The sequence below is a fragment of the Apus apus genome, chromosome 12 (assembly GCF_020740795.1).
Source record: "Apus apus isolate bApuApu2 chromosome 12, bApuApu2.pri.cur, whole genome shotgun sequence".
In the NCBI taxonomy this organism is placed as follows: Eukaryota; Metazoa; Chordata; class Aves; order Apodiformes; family Apodidae; genus Apus; species Apus apus.
Window position 1 is genome coordinate 11,199,261 of NC_067293.1, and position 18,364 is coordinate 11,217,624.

Genomic DNA, 18,364 nt, shown 5'->3' on the forward strand with positions numbered 1-18,364 from the left:
AGTGTCCTGTCTCTGACCTCACAAGTTAATGTTTTACTATTGAGTTTATGATCAGTTTTGGACACAAAGAGCTGCTTTTTTAATACCAAAGCCTGAGGCCTGCCATGATCCAGCACAAAATACTCAGTAGGTTGGTGATTAGATTATTTTAACTAAATGGAAAGGTGTATAGATACAAATTCTTGCTCTTAGTTCTTATAGAAAAGAGACTTATTACAGGTTTGTAACATCTTATTTGCTGTCATGTGTGTTAGTAGGTCGGACTTGCAGGGTACTTACTGCCTGTTGATCTCCTGAGATACAGATGTCTCAGCTTTCTTTGCTTCTCTTGATTTTCATTTTTCTGGTTAGATTGAGTGGCTTCAAGCATTGAGGATCCAGAAGGTCTGCACTGGCTTTCGAACAATAATCTGGGCATAGAATTTCTGCTGGAGCAGGTTATTAATTGATGAGACAATTTAGATTCCTTAAAATTATTGAAATGCCTTCGAAGTTTATGCTTGGAGTCTTTCAGTAAAATGCAGTGCATGTAAGCAAGGAATGTAAAACAGATAATTATTTCCTAAATAACTGAAGTTAAGGCTTCCAGTGTGAATTCTCAATGTAAAAACAGAAAATAACATGATGATACTCTTTTAGCATAGAACTCATTGTAATGCTTTGATTTTTTTCTTTAATTTAGATCTAATACAGTGCACAAATGAAATGAATGTGAATATTCCGCAGTTGGCAGACACGCTCTTTGAAAGAACTGCAAACAGTAGCTGGGTTGTAGTGTTCAAAGCTCTAATTACAACACACCACCTCATGATGTATGGGAACGAGGTAAGACACAATTAATTCTATTAAAACCTCCTTGACAGTCTTTTAAAAAATTGTCTCCATCTATAAAGCCTTAGATATGTACATCAGTTTTTCAAAGGACTTTGTTTTACCTTTGCTGGTGGCTGTAAAGTAGTTTTCTAGAGAAGAAAATATTCCTTCATTATTTCAATAATATATCAGTGTTTGCAATTTACCTGCAGGTACCTGGTTTGGGATACGAGGGAATAATTAGTGACCCTTATAGAATAAAGACTTTAAAAACTTCTGATGACCTTTACTTCATTAGGCTAGTGCTTATCAGTAAGAGCACAGCAGAAGAGTCTTCTTAGCACTACGTAAATGTGCAGCCATTAACAGATAAGAACATGGACTAAAGGAGAGAGGAATATGGTGACTAGAATATTTGATCTTGCAAATCATCATCTAATGGGCTGAATCTTCATATGTTATTGGCATTCATGTTCCTTGAAACAGGTTTCTGTTGCATTGAGTTAGCTTGAATTACTTCATCACTACTTATGAAAGACAATAGCATAGCGTTAGAAATGTAGCCTCTCTTACACAGTCCTTCCATTTAAAAAAATAAACTTTGTCTTGGTCAGGTGACAGTTTACTCCTGAGCTTGTGTAGTTATTCTCCAAATAAATGTCTGGTGACTACTGGCAGTATTGAAATGATGACTCTTAAATGGTACTGCTTCCAGCCATTAAACTGCTCTGAAAACTTAGTGTTGCCTCTTCACTCCAAAGCTCTGTGAGCTTGATGGAAATTATTTGTAAAACATATTGTGCTCTTTGTTACACTTTCCCAACTTATTTATGTGCTTAAATTGTAGTTTGAATGGATGATAAACTGAAATTAGGGGATAATACAAAGTAAAATTAGCTGCTCGAAATTCACTATATATTCTAAGTGTAAAGCTAAGCTGAATGTTGTAAGTCAGTTTGTATATTTTATTTGTTCTTCTTCCAATACAGTTCATGTCTATGCACTGAAACTTGCAAGAAAAAAAAGCAGACAACCATAGTTATGGGCTGCTACTTGGTATCTGTTTGCCTAGAGTGTTTTGTAGTGGCAGAAGAGCTGAATTTTTGTCTGTACCAAAACTGTTCCTCGGCTTTTAATGGCTGTATTTGAAATGTGAAAAATAATTCTTTTATGCCTGCTGAGATAATGTGGCTAGAACACTAGATCTGAAATTTCAAGTGGAACATGTACTACTGTTCTAATATGTTAAAATAAGCCTTTTTCTTAAAGAGAAAAATTATCAGATGTTGGACTTCTATCTTAAGTACAGGAAATACGCAGTCAAAATGTCTCAACAATCACTGTGTTGCAGTGTCTCCTTTGACATGACTGCTTGTTTCTTGTGATGAAGTTTTGGGTGAAACAGGTTAAAGCTCCTCTCACCTGTGCATTTCTGCAGTGCAAGACCTGTGACATCTAGAGAATGAGTTAGCCTTGGCCCATCTGAAATCAGAATCTGAACAGTAGCTAATTTTGAAATGTGTACAAGCACCTTTTGAATATCACTGTTGTGTTCCTGATCGTGTTCCAACTGTTTTTCTTCTTTATCACTTTGCATGCAGAACTAAGATGTACAAAGACCAGATAAACCAACTGGAAAACAGAATGAAAAGTTAAAACAGTGCTAGGGCTGTTGGTAGGCAAGCTGTGTGTTGTAGACTTGGGTGAACTCTGTAGCTATAGTCTGAGAACACATATGGAGTTAGTGATGAGTTGATATGTGACAAGCTGGAGAACCATTTGGGCCCCTTGGAAAGTGCAAGTACTGCTTTCATTTTAAATAGTACTCATGAGAAGTATTTTCTTCCTTTGCTGAGCCCTCATTAAAATTCCCAAAGAGCAGGTGCTATACTGAGCCTGACTGGAAAAAAAATAAAATCCTACTTTTGTATGGTGTGATAATCCAAACCTGGTAGATGGGTGCACTTCTACCATGAAGGGTGAAGGAACATGCCCCGTGGGTTGTGGCAGCAGAGGGATTCAGCTCAAAGATGTAACAAGTCCCTTAAGCCATAATTGCTTGTAATCCTCTTTCATGTACTAAAACACCTACAAAGAAGCAAGAAAGTCAAGAAACCAAAGTCATAGGAGGTGATGTGGAACAGTGGCAAATAAACTGTTAAAACTGCCTTGCTATCTGGATATCTTTGTCTTGCATTATTTATGGAGCCAGTGGTTATTTGTCAACTTAAATGTTGTTGAGACAGATAATGGCATTATTTAATTGATATAGATATATAAATATTTTTTTGATATATAAATTATAATCCCGGTGCAGCTGCTCACCACAGTTGCAGAAGCATCATTGTCACTAATTACTTTTAAACTTTGTAACTAAGTCTGTCTCCCACTGCTACAGCAGCAATAGAGCTGTGCAAACCCTGGGAGCTTGGATAATGCAAGTGGTATTTTGTGTTGTCTGGCTTGTCTAATCTAAACTACAAAGTTAACCGAAGCAGCTTCCTCTAGGATTGTTACTCTTTTATTCACAGGCAATGATGTCTTTACTTAGTTTAAATTTATATTTTTGCCAAATAAAGTTTTGGATTTCAGAGGCTCTAAACTGATCATCAGTAGTTTCAAGTTTGCCTTTAAATTCTTCTGTTTAGACTTAATTCTGTTGTTGATAGTTTACTACAGTTACAAGTGTAGTTTTCTTGCATTACTCTCAGATGTTTTGACTCTCACAGCAATGATATTCTCAATGTTTTCTTCAACAGCGCTTTATCCAGTATCTTGCATCCCGAAACACTTTGTTCAACTTAAATAACTACCTGGACAAAAGTGCCATGCAGGGTAAGAACCTTTCACTGAAGGAAATATCTCTATTGCTTTTTGCTCTGTGGCAGTGCCTGTGTTGATGCATTCTGGGAGATGAATGACGCTTAAATGAAAAGGTGGTGTAATGTATCTTGTATGAGGCACCAAAGAATGTCCAAGGCTGTAGACAGCAGACATTCTGAGTTGCCTACCTTAATGCTAGAAATTTGTCTGTAGTTTATATATCATGTGCATAAACAGCTGTAGATTTTAAAATTTTAACTCTTGACATTGACTAGAATAAACCTGATGAATATTAGCACAATGATCTATGCCATTGTGTTTTAGTGTCTCAGGAGAAAATGTTAACTCTGAAGGTGCATGGCGAGAACTTCTTCAAATCTCTGAGAAGTTTAATTACTTGCCAATGGTAGAAAACATTTGTGGTTTTTGAGGCATTGCAGATAAGTTATCAAAGTCTTCAGTATTTTACTGGGAATACAGTTTTGGTCTAATTTCAAGAACATCTTAAGAGCTGCTTGGTTCTTGTTTAATATTTTAATGTGGTTAGGTGTTTATTCTCCTAATTGCAATGAACACATGGGGAAGAAACTAACATTACATCTCATGGTGAAAAATAGTAAATCTCAATACTCTGGAAAGTGCGTATGAAGTGCTTTTTATACAAGTTGATGTAAAACAAGCTAGTAGGAGAACAGATCTTGAAAATAACTTAAAAGAAGCAGTACCCCTTCAGAATGTCTAACTGATGAATGTTTAACTTTTAGGCTATGATATGTCTACCTTCATTAGGCGATACAGCAGATACTTGAATGAAAAAGCACTTTCATATAGACTTGTAGCAGTTGACTTCACCAAAATGAAAAGAGGGTAAGACCATTACTGCTTCTTTTGCTTGGTCTTTCATACTGGGGGAGAGGGAGTTGCCAGTTGTTCCTGAGCTTCTCATAGATCCATGTTCTTTTGGCCCTTTGAAGCAATGTAGTATTGTTGGAATGGCAAAATATGCTGAGGTCTCTTGGTAGCTTGTAAACTTGTATGTTCTACTCTGTAGGACAGATGGAGTGATGAGAACCATGAATGCTGAAAAGCTTCTGAAAACACTTCCTATCATACAGAATCAGCTTGATGCACTCCTTGATTTTGATGTAAGTACTTTAAGCTCAATGTTAGGTAACACTCTCTAATTTTGAAATGGGAGTTTCATTATTTTATTAAATACTAATTTACTTTCTCATTGCTTTCTACACAGGCAAATCCAAATGAACTAACAAATGGTGTTATAAATGCTGCCTTTATGCTCCTCTTTAAAGATTCCATTAGACTTTTTGCAGCATACAATGAGGGGATTATTAATCTTTTAGGTATGTGAGAATTTTTTTAGCTTTGGAACTTTTGTGAAAGATATTGAGAGAACTAAATAATATAGACAAGTTCTGACTATTATTTCCTAATAATTTGTCACTGTTCTGTTGCTGTTACATTGAGCCTGTCTTAGTTTCAGAGCATAGGCTCAAATGTACACTTCTACCTTGAAAATACATCTTGAAACAGAAATTGGGATGAGAGTGTGACTGATGAGACTAAGACAAAGATATCATAAAAGTGCAGTGGATAACCTTTGGCAATTGGAATGTAAAAGTATTAGTGACATACCTGGTATTTTGTGTATTTAGTGTATCACAGTATGTCTGACTTCTGGTTTCCCATGCTTTTTAGCATGAGTATTCACTTTTACCTGCTGCCTGAATGTAGATGACATGTAGGGTTTTTTGTTCAAGTTTTGAGCTTTTAGCAAAGCCTTATAATGATTATTCAAGCGAATTTCTGAATGAAGACATCTCATCAGTTTGTTCTGTTAATTGATTAGTTTATACTCAAATATATATATAAGTATATAGGGCAAAATCATAACAAGTGAAGGATGTGGTCGATACTCTTATGCTGGTCAGTTCATTATATGTTCCATTTCAGTACCTCTTGTGGTGGCTTTGGATATTGAGCCCATTTTCAAACACCAAAATGTATTGATGCAGGATCAAAAAATGGAAACATAGACCAGGAATGTTTTCAAATTATGAAAGAATTTGCCTTATTGCCAGCTAATAAGCTGACTTCTTGAAATTATTCCCCTAAATATCTAATTTAACAACTGCAGTGATTCACTCCCATGTTTAATAAAGCTTTGCATTATATTCTAGTGTACTGAAATGGAAAAATTAATGTTTTTCTATTGACTGACTTACTACAAAAAGTGCCAGGTATTAATGTAAACTTGAAAATCTGAATAGCTTTGAGTTACTTCTGTCTGTTCTCTCTGTGATGCTTGTCTAGAATTAGCTTTTGTAATACTGTCTCAGCTTTTTGCTGAGGAGGCTGTTATTTCACAAGAGTTTTATTTGCATCCTCAGAAAGATATTTTGATATGAAGAAGAACCAGTGCAAAGAAGGCTTGGATATATACAAAAAATTTCTAGCCAGAATGACCAAATTATCAGAGTTCCTCAAAGTAGCAGAGGTAAATAAATCTACATCTATGGAAAAGATGCAATTTAGCTGCCTGTGCTGGTATAGTCATCTATAGTCATAATGACAACTTCACACACAGACTGGTGTTTGTTTAACTTTGCTGTACATGGAAGTATTCTACAGATAAGGTACTTTAAAGATGTATATGCTCATTAACATGAAGTGAGATTCCTGGGTATCCTTACTAGCCAGACAATATAGTAAGCTTTCTGAAGTGGTGCTAAAAATTTCAAGAATGATCCAAAATGCTGCAGTCTCTTTACAGTGCTCTCCTTTACTGAACCTGTTCAAAATGGAGTAGTTGTTCCAGTAAGCAGTGTAGGTGTTTCTAATGCTCCTCATAAGCTTTGCTGGATGAAAGGTTGGGTTTGCTTTGAGATGCAGTTTAATATACTTACGACTTCTAAGGTGTGTTCCTAGTGAAACTTGTACCAGTTAAGCAAGTTAAGAATATCTCTTTAATATGGTAGTTTCTGTGTAGCATTCAGACATCATTGCTTTCTGTTTTCATTGCCACTGTATGTAGTAATGTACTTTTTCTTTTTTTTTTTTTTGTAAACCCAGCAAGTTGGAATAGATCAGGGTGACATTCCAGATCTTACTCAGGTCAGTATACATGCCATATTGATTAACACAATTATTTTGTTCTTTGCATTTTTAAAGATTGATCTATATCATCATAATCCTTCATCTCAAACATTCTCTTCTGTGTATTTGTATATGGGAAGTAGGCATGGTGACTTTCCCGTGGATTAAATGTATTCAGTACTTGCACTTTGCAGCTCTTAATGTGTTTTGTTGTTAAGGCAATACAACTCACAGAAAATATTTTGTGTATATTTGTCTGAATGGTGGAATGCAGGAGAACACCTTCTAGTGAGGGGCAGAAAGGAGGTGAGAAAGATGATTTGACCTGGTGAACAGCAAACACTAACAGTGCACAGAAGGGCACAGAGTTACTCTTTGCCAGTTTCTGTAGTTGATAGGAAAATTGTATTTCTAACCTAGGACCATCCCAACCCGACAAAGGTGTGTGGTGTTCTTGCTGTAGCACAGAGTAGCCTGAAGGGTGGAATAAATGGCAGTCTGTCAGGAGACTCAGGCAATGAACTGGAGTGTCTTAGAGTTCCAGAGCACTTGAACTGCTCAAGTAGATTTAGTGTGAAACAGTTACAATCTAATGTGTAAACTTTGAACAATCGTATCTAATCCTGCACTACCTTCACAAAATAGAATTTTGTGGGTTAATCATGTAAAAATATATCTACTGTGAAGATCTGCCTAAACTTCATCAGTGTCTTTCTAGTATGGAAATAAAATCTAAACCACAAACTTCCACTGTCAGTGTTGTTCATTACTGCCTAAGAATGATACCCATCTGAAATCATAAGTGCTTCAAAGTACACATCTCTAATACTTGCTCCTAGCAATTAATATTGACCCCTTTAAGATCTTCTAGGCCTTTGTTGTAGCAAAGAAATATGACTGTTACCAGCAGGGTGGAACAGGTAATGAGTGAAAAGAGTGGTCTGATGTTTTCTAATGGCATTTGATCTTAGCGTCTTACTCTGTCTTTTGCTTAGTACTCCAGCATTCAGCTAGCCTGTATTATGCTGATCAAATTACACTCAAGTCTGAAGTTATCCCTCACTGGATTTGTGTGCACTTGACCAGTTAATTGGGTTATTATAAGACTCTTCAGGGTTTCTTTTGATTTAGTGAGAATACGGGATCTGACTTCATTTTGCTGCTTTACATCTGAAAATTTCAGTGAGCAAATCCCTTTCTGTCTAGTGTTCTCACAACTTTTTTTTCTTATAGCTCAGCTGTTTTGTTTTACGTGCACTTAGAAATGAAAGGCAGCTCTGAACAGTGGCAGTAGGTGTCAGCATTGTGTATTTTGGCAATTGCACTGCTACCGTTAAGCATTCCGCTTCTATAGTAAATGTCATGGCATTTAATAAGACTTGACTAATTGTACATCAATTAGGGCCACTTTAAAAGACTGTGCTAAAATTTCCTAATACCGGGCTTTCACTAAGAAGTAGTTTTCAGTGTGCTTGTGCTTCTGAAGTGAGTTCTGACAGGATCCTGTCTTTTGTTTCTGTTCTGGTCTACCATATTTAATATTTTTCCAAAAACTGTTTACATTTCTGGTGTGTATTTTGTTCTGGGATATGCATATTTCAGAGTTTCTTTAAGCTATTCATGGCAACAAAGGTTTTATCTCTCTAGAGGTTGATTATTACTGCTGCTTTATTAGCACTTTTCTTTCTTGATTCTAATGTCTACAGTGTTGCCACTTCTTTCAGTTCCTGTAAAAAATATTTTCCTTTGTAAGTGCCATGTTTCACAGTGATGTTCTTAGTTTCTCTTGATAGCAGCTACTGTATTTCATGAACACAACTGGGGCAAACTGTTGGTCTGTCAAATGTCTTAGGGTGGGAGGAGGGAGGCTGAGTCACAAAATACAGCCCTTTTCCAATTCATAATGTCTGTATCAGCCCAGGTGTCGTTTCTGACATAAAACTACTTAAAATCTGTTCACTCAAAATTTGGTCTCTGATTTTTATTTTTTCCTTGTCTGCAGCAATGAGAAAGCTCAGAGAAGTTACTGGTTTGTTGGTTTTAGATTTTGTGGTTGAGAGGGTTATTCAGAAGGTTTTAGAAGCAGTAAGTAAGCAGAATATGCTTTTCCATACAGATAAGTTTTATAGTGGCCTTGAAAAAAAATGAAAACTTTCCAGAATTAGTGTGTATGCTCCTGCTGTTAAGATTATCTAGTTGTGTCATACAATGCTTTTTGCAAACTGTTGTTCCTCCTGAAAGATAAAAGTATGGGGTTTTGGTTTGGGATTTGTTTGGTTTTTTTGTTGTCCTGGATACCTTTCTGTAAAGATATCTCAAAATATTCCCCCTTGCGGTTTAGCTGTCCAGTTTGAACACTGGATTTATTCATGACCAGTTGTTGAGGTAACTACACTGTCTTAGCTTTACCTAGTTCTATTTATAGAAAGAAGTATCAACTCAGGCCTTAAGTTTAGGCCAGGCAGTTTTATAGGATTATTCTAATTGCTTTTCTTTGCATCTCTTGTAGCTTGAATTGGCCTTCATTGAATATGGGAAGCTAGAGTTGTGCTCCATATTTCAGAGTTGAGCTTGCCAAACCCTTTTATGATTAATATTTTTCCATCTTCCAGGAAATACTTTGCTCTAGCTTTTGGTACAGAAGGGCTAGCAAGGGCAAGGTTGTTTTTCTTTGAAACAATGCCTGTCCTATCTCTTTCTATGGAAAGCTGGCAAGTGGTAAGAGAGCCTTAGTGTCTCTGAACCCTGCCAGATGAGGAGGACTGAGCTGGCAAGTAGTTTAAAACTTTAGAGGTCTATTCCCTTCATCTGAATCTGCAGTAGGATTTATTTCACTTGTTTAATGAAGTATGGACTATGTAGTTAAAAGCCAAGAGAGCAATATGGCTAGAGCAGCAAGGCAGTGAGCTCTTACAAATGAGCCAGCCTCATAAATTTTTTTGCTGGAGGTTGTTTTTATAGGGGTGGTTGGGAGATATCTTACTCCATACTAAGACTGTGTAATCAAGATGTGGGCAACTAAGCTGCTGGAGGGTCTGCAAAACTAACCTTATAAGGGATGGCTAAGAGACTGGGGCAGTTAAGTCTGAAGAGGAGGAGGTTGAGGGCACACCTTATCCCTCTCTACAACTACCTAAAAGGAGGTTGCAGTGAGGGGGGATTGGTCTCCTCTCACTAGTAAGTCTTCACAGTAGAGGTCTGTTTTTTGGAATCTTCATTGCTTTAAAAAGCAGCTTAATGTTTAAAAATGTCTCATGGGTAATGCTTTTCTGGGGCTAGGGGATGGGAGTAGAATCCACCAAAACCAAACTTTATTTGAAGTACTGTTGCTAATTTTTAATGTTTTACGTTACCAAAGGCTTTGGAGTAATGGAGTTGATTTACTATGTAGCTGATCAAATTTAATTTTGTTGCTTTTTATGAAACGTAAAGTTCTCCTGTTGTCATTTGTTTCTAGTGCAAGTCTTTGTCAGTAAATATATTAATGGAAAGTGATTGATGTTTTGTTTTTAGGAGGGGAAAGGGAAGCAAAAGTGCGAAGGCTTCATTTTGGTACTTCTGCATTGTTTAATGGAATTCTCTTTAATCAGCTGTGATTGTTGGGTTAATCTTAGCATAGCAAATACTGTTGCTAAAAAAAAAAAGGAATGCGACTTGTGTACACAGAAGCAGACCCACTCTGGGGGAATCCTTACTTCGTGGCTGTGTGATGCTACTTCTTTTGAAGAACCAGAACTGTGTAGATAGAATTCAGGATGGCAGCAAAAACCAAAGGGAAAATTATTGATGTGTGGGGTTTTGCTTGTTTTTAGTGAATGAGGAAATTAATCTGCTTACTAAACAATGTGTTGTCTAGAAGCAGTGCTTTATACATTCTTTTAACTTTAGGCACCCAGCAGCTTGCTTGAAGCACTGGAACAACATTTGGCTTCTGTGGAGGGAAAGAAGACAAAAGAAGTCTCCACTGCCAGCAGGTGAGCACCCACTGAATTGTAACAGTGCCTACACTTAGGATTTGTCATATACAAAGAATTCTCAGTGTTCAGTCATTTGATGCTCTTGAATTTTATTCACTTCCAGTTATATTTTCCTGTATAAATATAAATGAAGTTTACTCTAGAGAGTAGTAGTCTGATGGCTTAGTCACATTTTAAAGTGTGTGACAGACTTACTATGCTGTAGTAAACCACCAAACTGAGACCTTGCATATTATTATTCTTAGCTTTTACTTGTTTGAAGTAACTTGGCTTATAAAACTCCTAAGGTATTAGGGTTTTGAGGCTCATTTTACCCAAGACTGAATGGCATTTATCTTTATTGTCAATTATTGACCTCTCAGACCATGATTTTATCTTAACCTGCTTATAGAAGTTCTTCAGTCCCTTCTCAGAACAGCCAAATTAGCTTGGATGCTTTGTGCTGACAGGAAGTGTTACTCTTTTTGTCAAGTGCTGTGTCAATATGTATGCACAGTACTTCTGAGAGCAAGAGATCTCTTTTGACATAGGCATTCTCCCCTAGCAATTTGGTAAATATTGATAAACTGTAAGCTACATTCCTGAATTGCTGTCTTTCTCCTCAGATGGTTTGGTCTGGGTTTTTTGGGGTTTTTTGGGGGGTTTTTTGTTGTTTGTTGTTTTGGGGTTTTTTTGCAAGTATCTGAGGATTCACTGCTGCAGTATTCTGCTCAAGTATACTATATCGGCAGTAACTCTTGTCCTTTGTTTGCTGTTACATGTACAATATGTGCAAACAAGCTTTCTGTGCCTCTGCCCCTGGAATGGAATAGAATTCTAGTCTAGTCTGTATGATCTTAAAGAAAAAGACTGCACTTCCCATTTCTACCTGCTGAAAGGAGGGAGTAATTCTGTGCACTCGTGCTTCTTTTTCACTAAACCCCCTCATTATTGTGGTGTCTGCTTTTCTGTACCAGAGAGGAAAGGAAGAAGAGACTGCAGTGGAGAGGGAATGACACACAACTAGATAAGATATTTGGTGATTAAACTATAAGTGATGTATACCTGACTGTTTTATCTTAATAAAAATTCCTTTGTTAATTATTGGTTGTAGAGATCGTGCACTGTCCAGTGCTGTTTCCACACTTGCCAATACAGGAATGTCATTTAGCAGGATGGATGAGAAGGAAAAGCAGCAGGCATTGGAGGAGGAACAAGCTAGACTGCAGGCACTTAAGGTACTATATTCTTTACAAGTTTGTATTCTGAGATATTTCTAACTGGTTACAGGTGAAAACCAGAATTGGCTTAAAATAGCATATAGTGGGGCAACTCATCTTTAGATAGGCCAAGGAATGATTCTGTAGGATGCTGTTGTGATGGCTGCCAATATGTGGTCACCCTTCTACCCTAACAGCAGAGGGAGATGGGTCATCCTCAACAAAGGTCCATTGACCTGTTTCCTCTGCATGACTATGAAGGGAGCCTAGAATGTGTAGCTAGAAATGTTCTACTGCTAGACAGTTATAGATAGCTTGAAAAAATTATTTGAAACCTCAAGACACACCTTGAATTTAAAGGCTTTGTTAAAATAAATACTCTTATTTCTTATTTCATCTTTCTGTTTTCAAGACTTTACAGAAGAGTAACTTGTTTATGTATTAGAATAATAATTAAAATTTCTTCTTGGAAAAGGCCCTCAGGACCTTCAGGATAGGTTAAGAAACTAATAAAAATAAAATGCAAACTATATCTCATCTTTCAGGAGCAGCGATTAAGAGAGATTTCTGTAGTGTCAAATTCTACTTCCACATCAGCATCCCCAAGCACCTTATCAGGAAAAAGTGTGAATACAACTGTGGCTGTTGATCTCTTTGCAGTACCAGCTCCCACAACAAATAGGTGAGAGATACTCTGCTTTCTGAAGCAAGCAGAAATTATTGCATTGACCTGTAGCTCCACAACCCACTGTGAAGTACTAATCTAATTTACTTCTCAAGTACTTTTGAAGAATAATCTTTTGCTGATGCTTTCCTGGTACATTCACAGGAATTTTGGTATTTGTCAATAAGTAGTGCTTAATTACTAGAGCAAGTGATATTGATATGTGTTCATATAACACAAGAATACAATGCCTATTACACAGCTTCATGTTTTCTTTCTTACTCAGCATGCCCAACCTCTCTAGTGATCTTTTTGATCTTCAGCCTGCATTTGTTCCAACAGTGCAGAGTACTCCAGCTATATCAACAACAGCAAGCAGTGCTTGGGGAGGTGAGCTGATACCATGATTTGACTGTCTAAATGATGATAATTCTTAGAATACAAGGACAAAATACAGATTCATACTTAATTGAATCTACATCTTAAACTGTAATTATTTTGCATCCAGACGTTTTTATCTGTGACAGAATATAAAATAAGTAATCTGAAAACTCTGGTTAACTGTTACAGAAAAGTTACTGTTTTTTTAACACATAGCAGTAGTGTCAGTGTGCAGTAGGTGAAATGGAGAAGCTGTTCAGTCAAGGGGGCAGGTAGAAGAAATGTGACTAAAATCAAAGTTTAAAACTGCTGGGAAATATAAACTAAGCAGATGTAACTGAAAAGATGCTGGACTAGTATTTCAAATCATTACATGATATGTAATATACTTTTCATTTAAAAGGTGTTGGTGACTTCCAAGTCCTTATGACAAAGCTGTCATTCCCAGTTTCTTGGGCACAACATTCTCTATATCCTCACCTATCCGTTCAAAGAATAATCAGGGTAGATGTCAGAGAAATTTCTTAAATCCTGAAGTAATGCAGTGGTAGCACCATTATAATTAAGTGTTGGTATTTTAATAGGTGGATTTGATACCCTTGTGTGCTGATTAAAAGGTAGATTTTTGAAGCTAAAAATGTAGTCTCTAAACGTTCTGTCAATCTTCCCCTCCTACCCAATGGCAATACCAGAATTATTTTCCCTAAATAGAGCAAGCTGTTAAGATTTTTATCAGAAACCAAGAATTGTCTTTAATGTGCTGATTTACAGTTTGACTATGTCTGGAGATTCTCATATGCAGTCATTTCAGTCTGTTTTTCTTTTCCATTATTTGTATTCTATTCTTTCCTTCACTTCTGCATCTGAAAGGTCCTTTCTCGTCCTCAAATGGTTGTGTTGGTTCTCCACCTCATCTGGACATCTTTGACATGAAGCCAGTTGAAGAAGCTGTAAAATCTACCACCCCTTTCATCAATTCTACTTTTCCCTCCAAACAAACAGTGGAACTGTTTAGTGGTAAAAAAAAAAAAACAAACAAAACCCATGTACTTTCTTTGCAATTGGAGATGATAATGCTAATAAACTGGGCTATGTAATCATTTTGTGGTTTGGACCAATCTGCACTTTTATTAACAAGTGAAAATGGTGCATTAATTCCAGATGTAGTAAATTGTTTCCTTAAAGTTCTAATTCTACAGTTGAAATAGCTCATTATTTTGTTGAGCTTGCCCAACATAGGCTTCAAAAGATTTGTAATGCTGCTGAAATTTTTGCTGATTTCTTTCAAATGGCAACCTCCTTTCTCTTTTGTAATGGGGAATGCAGGAGCTACCTGAGCTTTTCAAATTGCTAAATAAAAAAACAAAACCATCCCTTTTTATTACTAAAAATTCTTAATTTATAACTACAGACTTAATTTTTTTGTTCCCTCTTCCTTTTTCTCTTTTAAACTGATCTTATTTTCTTGTCTCTTTTTATGAAGATGACTTTACTGGTCATAAACCTGCATATGCTTCTGTGTATCATCCTCTGACTGTTGATGGTAATTTCATTTCTTTTTTAAAAAAAATTCTGGTTTCACTGTAGTGAGTGTTACTACTCCATTGGTGTAATTGATTACTCTAAACTTATTTTCCAGGTTTTCCTCTTCATTCAGCTCCTCCAAGTACCACCTCTTCAGCAATTAATGTAGACTTTGATGCTGTTTTCGGAGGGAAATCTACAACAACAGAGTACAGGACTACAACTGGTAAAAAACAGCTTATGACTAATTTATGCCTTACAGGCAACAGTTGCTTAACAATTTAGCATAATTGCTATTGCAGTTCAAAATTTAATAACTTCATACATTTGCAAGCTGCTTATAGGTCTGATAAGATAACAATTTGTAGTTATTTAAAATTAATCTAATACACTGTGTAATAATGGTTTCCTCTCTTTTTGGGGAATGCACTTTGACCATGGCCCACTGGATATTAATGGGTAAGCATTTGTTAATCTCTTTTCATAGAGTCATAGAATTATTAAGGTTGGAAGGGACCTCAGAGATCATCAAGTTCCAATCCCCCTGGCATGAGCAGGGAACCCTGTCACTAGATCAGGCTGCACAAAACCTTGTCCAACCTGGCCTTAAAAACCTCCAGGGATGGGGCATCAACAAACGCCTTGGGCAACCCATTCCAGTTCCTCACCATCCTTCTAGTGAAGAATTTATTCCTAATATGTAGCCTACATCTCCCCTCTCTGTTTAAAACCATTACCCCTTGTCCTATCACTGTCTTCTCTGATGAAAAGCCCCTCCCCAGCTTTCCTGTAGGCCCCTTTCCAGTACACGAAGGTGCTATAAGGCCTCTCTGGAGCCTTCTCTTCTGAGTTATGGCCTTTTTCTTGGTTCTATTTTGCTATATATTCAAAGTCCTTATAAGCACAGAGCAAAGGAACTTGTGTACGTTCAGGTTACTAGGTGGTGTCATGAAATTACTGCTATATGAAACTATTTTGAACAGTGTGCTTTCTTCAGTTTTAGGGGAGATTAATATCAATTTTAAAATACCATCAGTTACTGCTGAAGTAAAATGAAAGATTCTACTCGATTAGTAGCTAAAATGTAGTATTCTAGACAGAAGCATAGATCAGCTGATTTTTATATAAGCCTTAAACTCTTCCAGCATGTTGAACCTCCACATACAAATACTCAAACTACTTAATGTTCTATAATGAAAATACCTCTCTGGAGTATGGATGTCTTTTATTAAAAGAAATTAACTGCTGTGTTAACAGTTGCTTTTATGTTCTTTGTTCAGCTTTTAACTTTCTAGATGATGTATTGCAACCCACAGTACCCCCACAAAGTCAAAGAGCCACTTTAGCCAACCAGCAAAGCGGAAAAATTTTGGCAAATGACCTCGATTCTTCCCTTGCTAATCTAGTGGGAAGTAAGTGTGAAGCTTTAACTTTTCCATTTGTTAATGAAAACAAACCAAGCCCCACAATATTGAAAATACTTAGGGATTTTGTCTGTTTTTCTTTCACCCCAGATCTCGGCTTTGGAGGAACTCCATCCAAAAAGTAAGTGCATATATGTACCTATAATATTCTTGCATGACTATTCAATAGTCTCTGGCACAGTTTGCTTGCACTAACATGGCAAGAGTCTCAACTCTTGGAAGTAATCTGCTACCAAATACAGCATTGAAACGGTGAGTTTGTGATCAGTCAACATAACATGGTCCACCTTAACTTTTGAAGTCTTTCACTTTAGTTTTGCAATAGCTGTATTTTTATCTAAGTATTTTATGAAGCACCATAAAAGATCTTGGAGTTACATTAAACTCCAATTAATTGTTATGCTGTACAGTGCAGTAATGATAGTTTACTTCTAACACAAAACAGAATATTCAGACTTCCTGCTACTGGAGCAGAGATATAGAAGTAGTTATTGAAATCCTGAGTTTCTTCCACTCGTAGATTCCAGCTGTGGACGTGTATTAAGGCATGTTTTGGTTTTCCTTTATGATGTTCCTCTAGCTGTTGTCTTTGTGAAAACTAACACCACAGTTTTGTTTTAGATCAGATATGCAGTGGACCCAGCCTACAGAGAAAAAACTTACTGGTGGAACAAACTGGCAAGCCAAAACAAGCACATCGACCACATGGAACCCTACTCCCTTACCCACTATCCCACATATGGTAATTTCAATACTACTGAAATGCTGCTTCCCTGCTTGAATTAACTTTAAAAGAATAGCAAAAACTTTTTTGGATGAGACTGGGGAGTAGGGGGGAAATGCTTAAAGGATCACTTCTCAAACTGAATTAAGCAGAGATTTGAGTATGCTTCATTTCCTTCCACTGTAAAACTTGTCTGATAAGGACTGAAATAACAAGCCTTTCACTTGGGACATACCTCAGTTCATAGGTTCTTCTTGAATTGAAACAAATTACCCCAAACCAGAAAATTTCTCATGCCTGTTTTCCACATCTTACATGAGTATGTTCATTCAAAATTATTAAAGTGGCATAGAATATTAAATCTAGTACTGGACTCAAAAATGAAACTTAAATTCAGGTGAAAGGATGTCTCACTGTGCAGCACTTTTATGTGAGACTTCTGAGACCATAACATCTCTTTATGCCCTCTGGTGCTCTAGAATGCAGTTAAGAGTGCTGATGCATTCTTATTTTTGCAAGACAGGGCACCTGACCACACATTGATCAGTCCATTCGGGTTGTGTGTTTTTATTTCATGTGCTCACATTCAATGCTTTCTGGTCTAGGCATTTGAGTGCTTTTTGCCAGGTATCTGCTGACTCATTTGCTTGGGATTCCAGCAATTAATGATGCAAATAATTAGCTCAGCTTTGGACATCTTGAAAATCAGTGCCCCAGTACTGGAAACGCCCAGCTGTCCTTGCTTGGTCTGTGGCATTCAGAGTACTAACCCTCCAATTCATGTATAGTCTGCATACTCTTCAACAGTGAAGTATTTTACCTACCACTCCATTTTTAATATAATTAGCACTGCTTAACAATGCATGGCAGTCAGATGTGCATGCATTGCTGTGCCTGTGAACGTAACCTGATTACTGACTTTAGATGCTCTTCACTGTTCTTTTTTTGGTTTGTCAGAGTTAGTATATGAGCAATACTTACCTGACAAAACATCTGCTGCTATTTGTTTCTTAATCTGAGTGGTCACTGGCTTCCTTCGTTTTTCTGTGTCCTCCTCACTGATGATGGGAGGAAGCAGTACTGCATGCTGTGCCCTCTAAAAGCTTCTCTCACTAGTGTTGGTGTGAGCCATGTACTCAAATCTGGCTAGATTTAGTAAAATTTCTGGTTTTGCTGAAAATCTTTCTAGTGATAGCTTTCTAGGCAGGGAGCTTATCCAAATTAGCAGGCATAGTTATTGATGTTATTCTCCTCCTGCTTTATTTACTCCCATTTTTAAAACAAATTAGTTTAGCATAATTATAGACATTTATGGTACTGGACTTGAATCCATCCCTTGGCTAGAATTTCCAGTTCAAATACCTCTTAAATAATTTTCTGTCCTTACTCCTTTTGCTGTGCCAGAATGGAGTACACTATCCTGGATATGTAAGTCAATTTCTTGTAAATATGTTGGTTAGTTTTAAGTATTGAAAAATACATATTTTTCACAGTTTTACATATAATACTGGTGTGCATGTGCTTATCTAAATTACATTAAAATTTTCTTGATTTAAGGTACCTGCTCCTATCACATACCCAGTGACCCCACCTCAAGTGCCTGTGTATGGAATGGTAAGAAATGTGATTGTCTTGTATTCCTGAAAAAACTAGTTGTCTCCTCCAGTGGGTTTCGTGGCATGCTCAAATTGTCCTGCAACTAGTGTGTAAAATCTGATAGC

The 18,364-nt window shown here is 36.8% G+C and overlaps 1 protein-coding gene across 7 annotated transcripts in view; it reads left to right on the top strand.

Annotated features, from left to right (window-relative positions):
• The window catches only part of LOC127389743 (phosphatidylinositol-binding clathrin assembly protein-like), a 30,362-nt gene that overhangs the window by 6,789 nt on the left and 5,209 nt on the right, over positions 1 to 18,364 (top strand). For 3 of the 7 annotated variants that reach the window (XM_051630544.1, XM_051630545.1, XM_051630548.1), the window contains exons 2-20: positions 683 to 825; positions 3,573 to 3,648; positions 4,401 to 4,503; positions 4,688 to 4,781; positions 4,886 to 4,997; positions 6,045 to 6,151; positions 6,727 to 6,768; positions 10,639 to 10,724; positions 11,821 to 11,944; positions 12,472 to 12,608; positions 12,877 to 12,980; positions 13,842 to 13,988; positions 14,455 to 14,514; positions 14,611 to 14,721; positions 15,791 to 15,907; positions 16,010 to 16,040; positions 16,541 to 16,661; positions 18,048 to 18,071; positions 18,201 to 18,257. In XM_051630544.1, coding sequence (XP_051486504.1) covers positions 683 to 825; positions 3,573 to 3,648; positions 4,401 to 4,503; positions 4,688 to 4,781; positions 4,886 to 4,997; positions 6,045 to 6,151; positions 6,727 to 6,768; positions 10,639 to 10,724; positions 11,821 to 11,944; positions 12,472 to 12,608; positions 12,877 to 12,980; positions 13,842 to 13,988; positions 14,455 to 14,514; positions 14,611 to 14,721; positions 15,791 to 15,907; positions 16,010 to 16,040; positions 16,541 to 16,661; positions 18,048 to 18,071; positions 18,201 to 18,257 — 1,796 coding nt within the window. The remainder of the gene's footprint in view (positions 1 to 682; positions 826 to 3,572; positions 3,649 to 4,400; positions 4,504 to 4,687; positions 4,782 to 4,885; positions 4,998 to 6,044; positions 6,152 to 6,726; positions 6,769 to 10,638; positions 10,725 to 11,820; positions 11,945 to 12,471; positions 12,609 to 12,876; positions 12,981 to 13,841; positions 13,989 to 14,454; positions 14,515 to 14,610; positions 14,722 to 15,790; positions 15,908 to 16,009; positions 16,041 to 16,540; positions 16,662 to 18,047; positions 18,072 to 18,200; positions 18,258 to 18,364) is intronic. The other 4 variants (XM_051630547.1, XM_051630546.1, XM_051630549.1 and 1 more) reach the window with 4 other exon arrangements.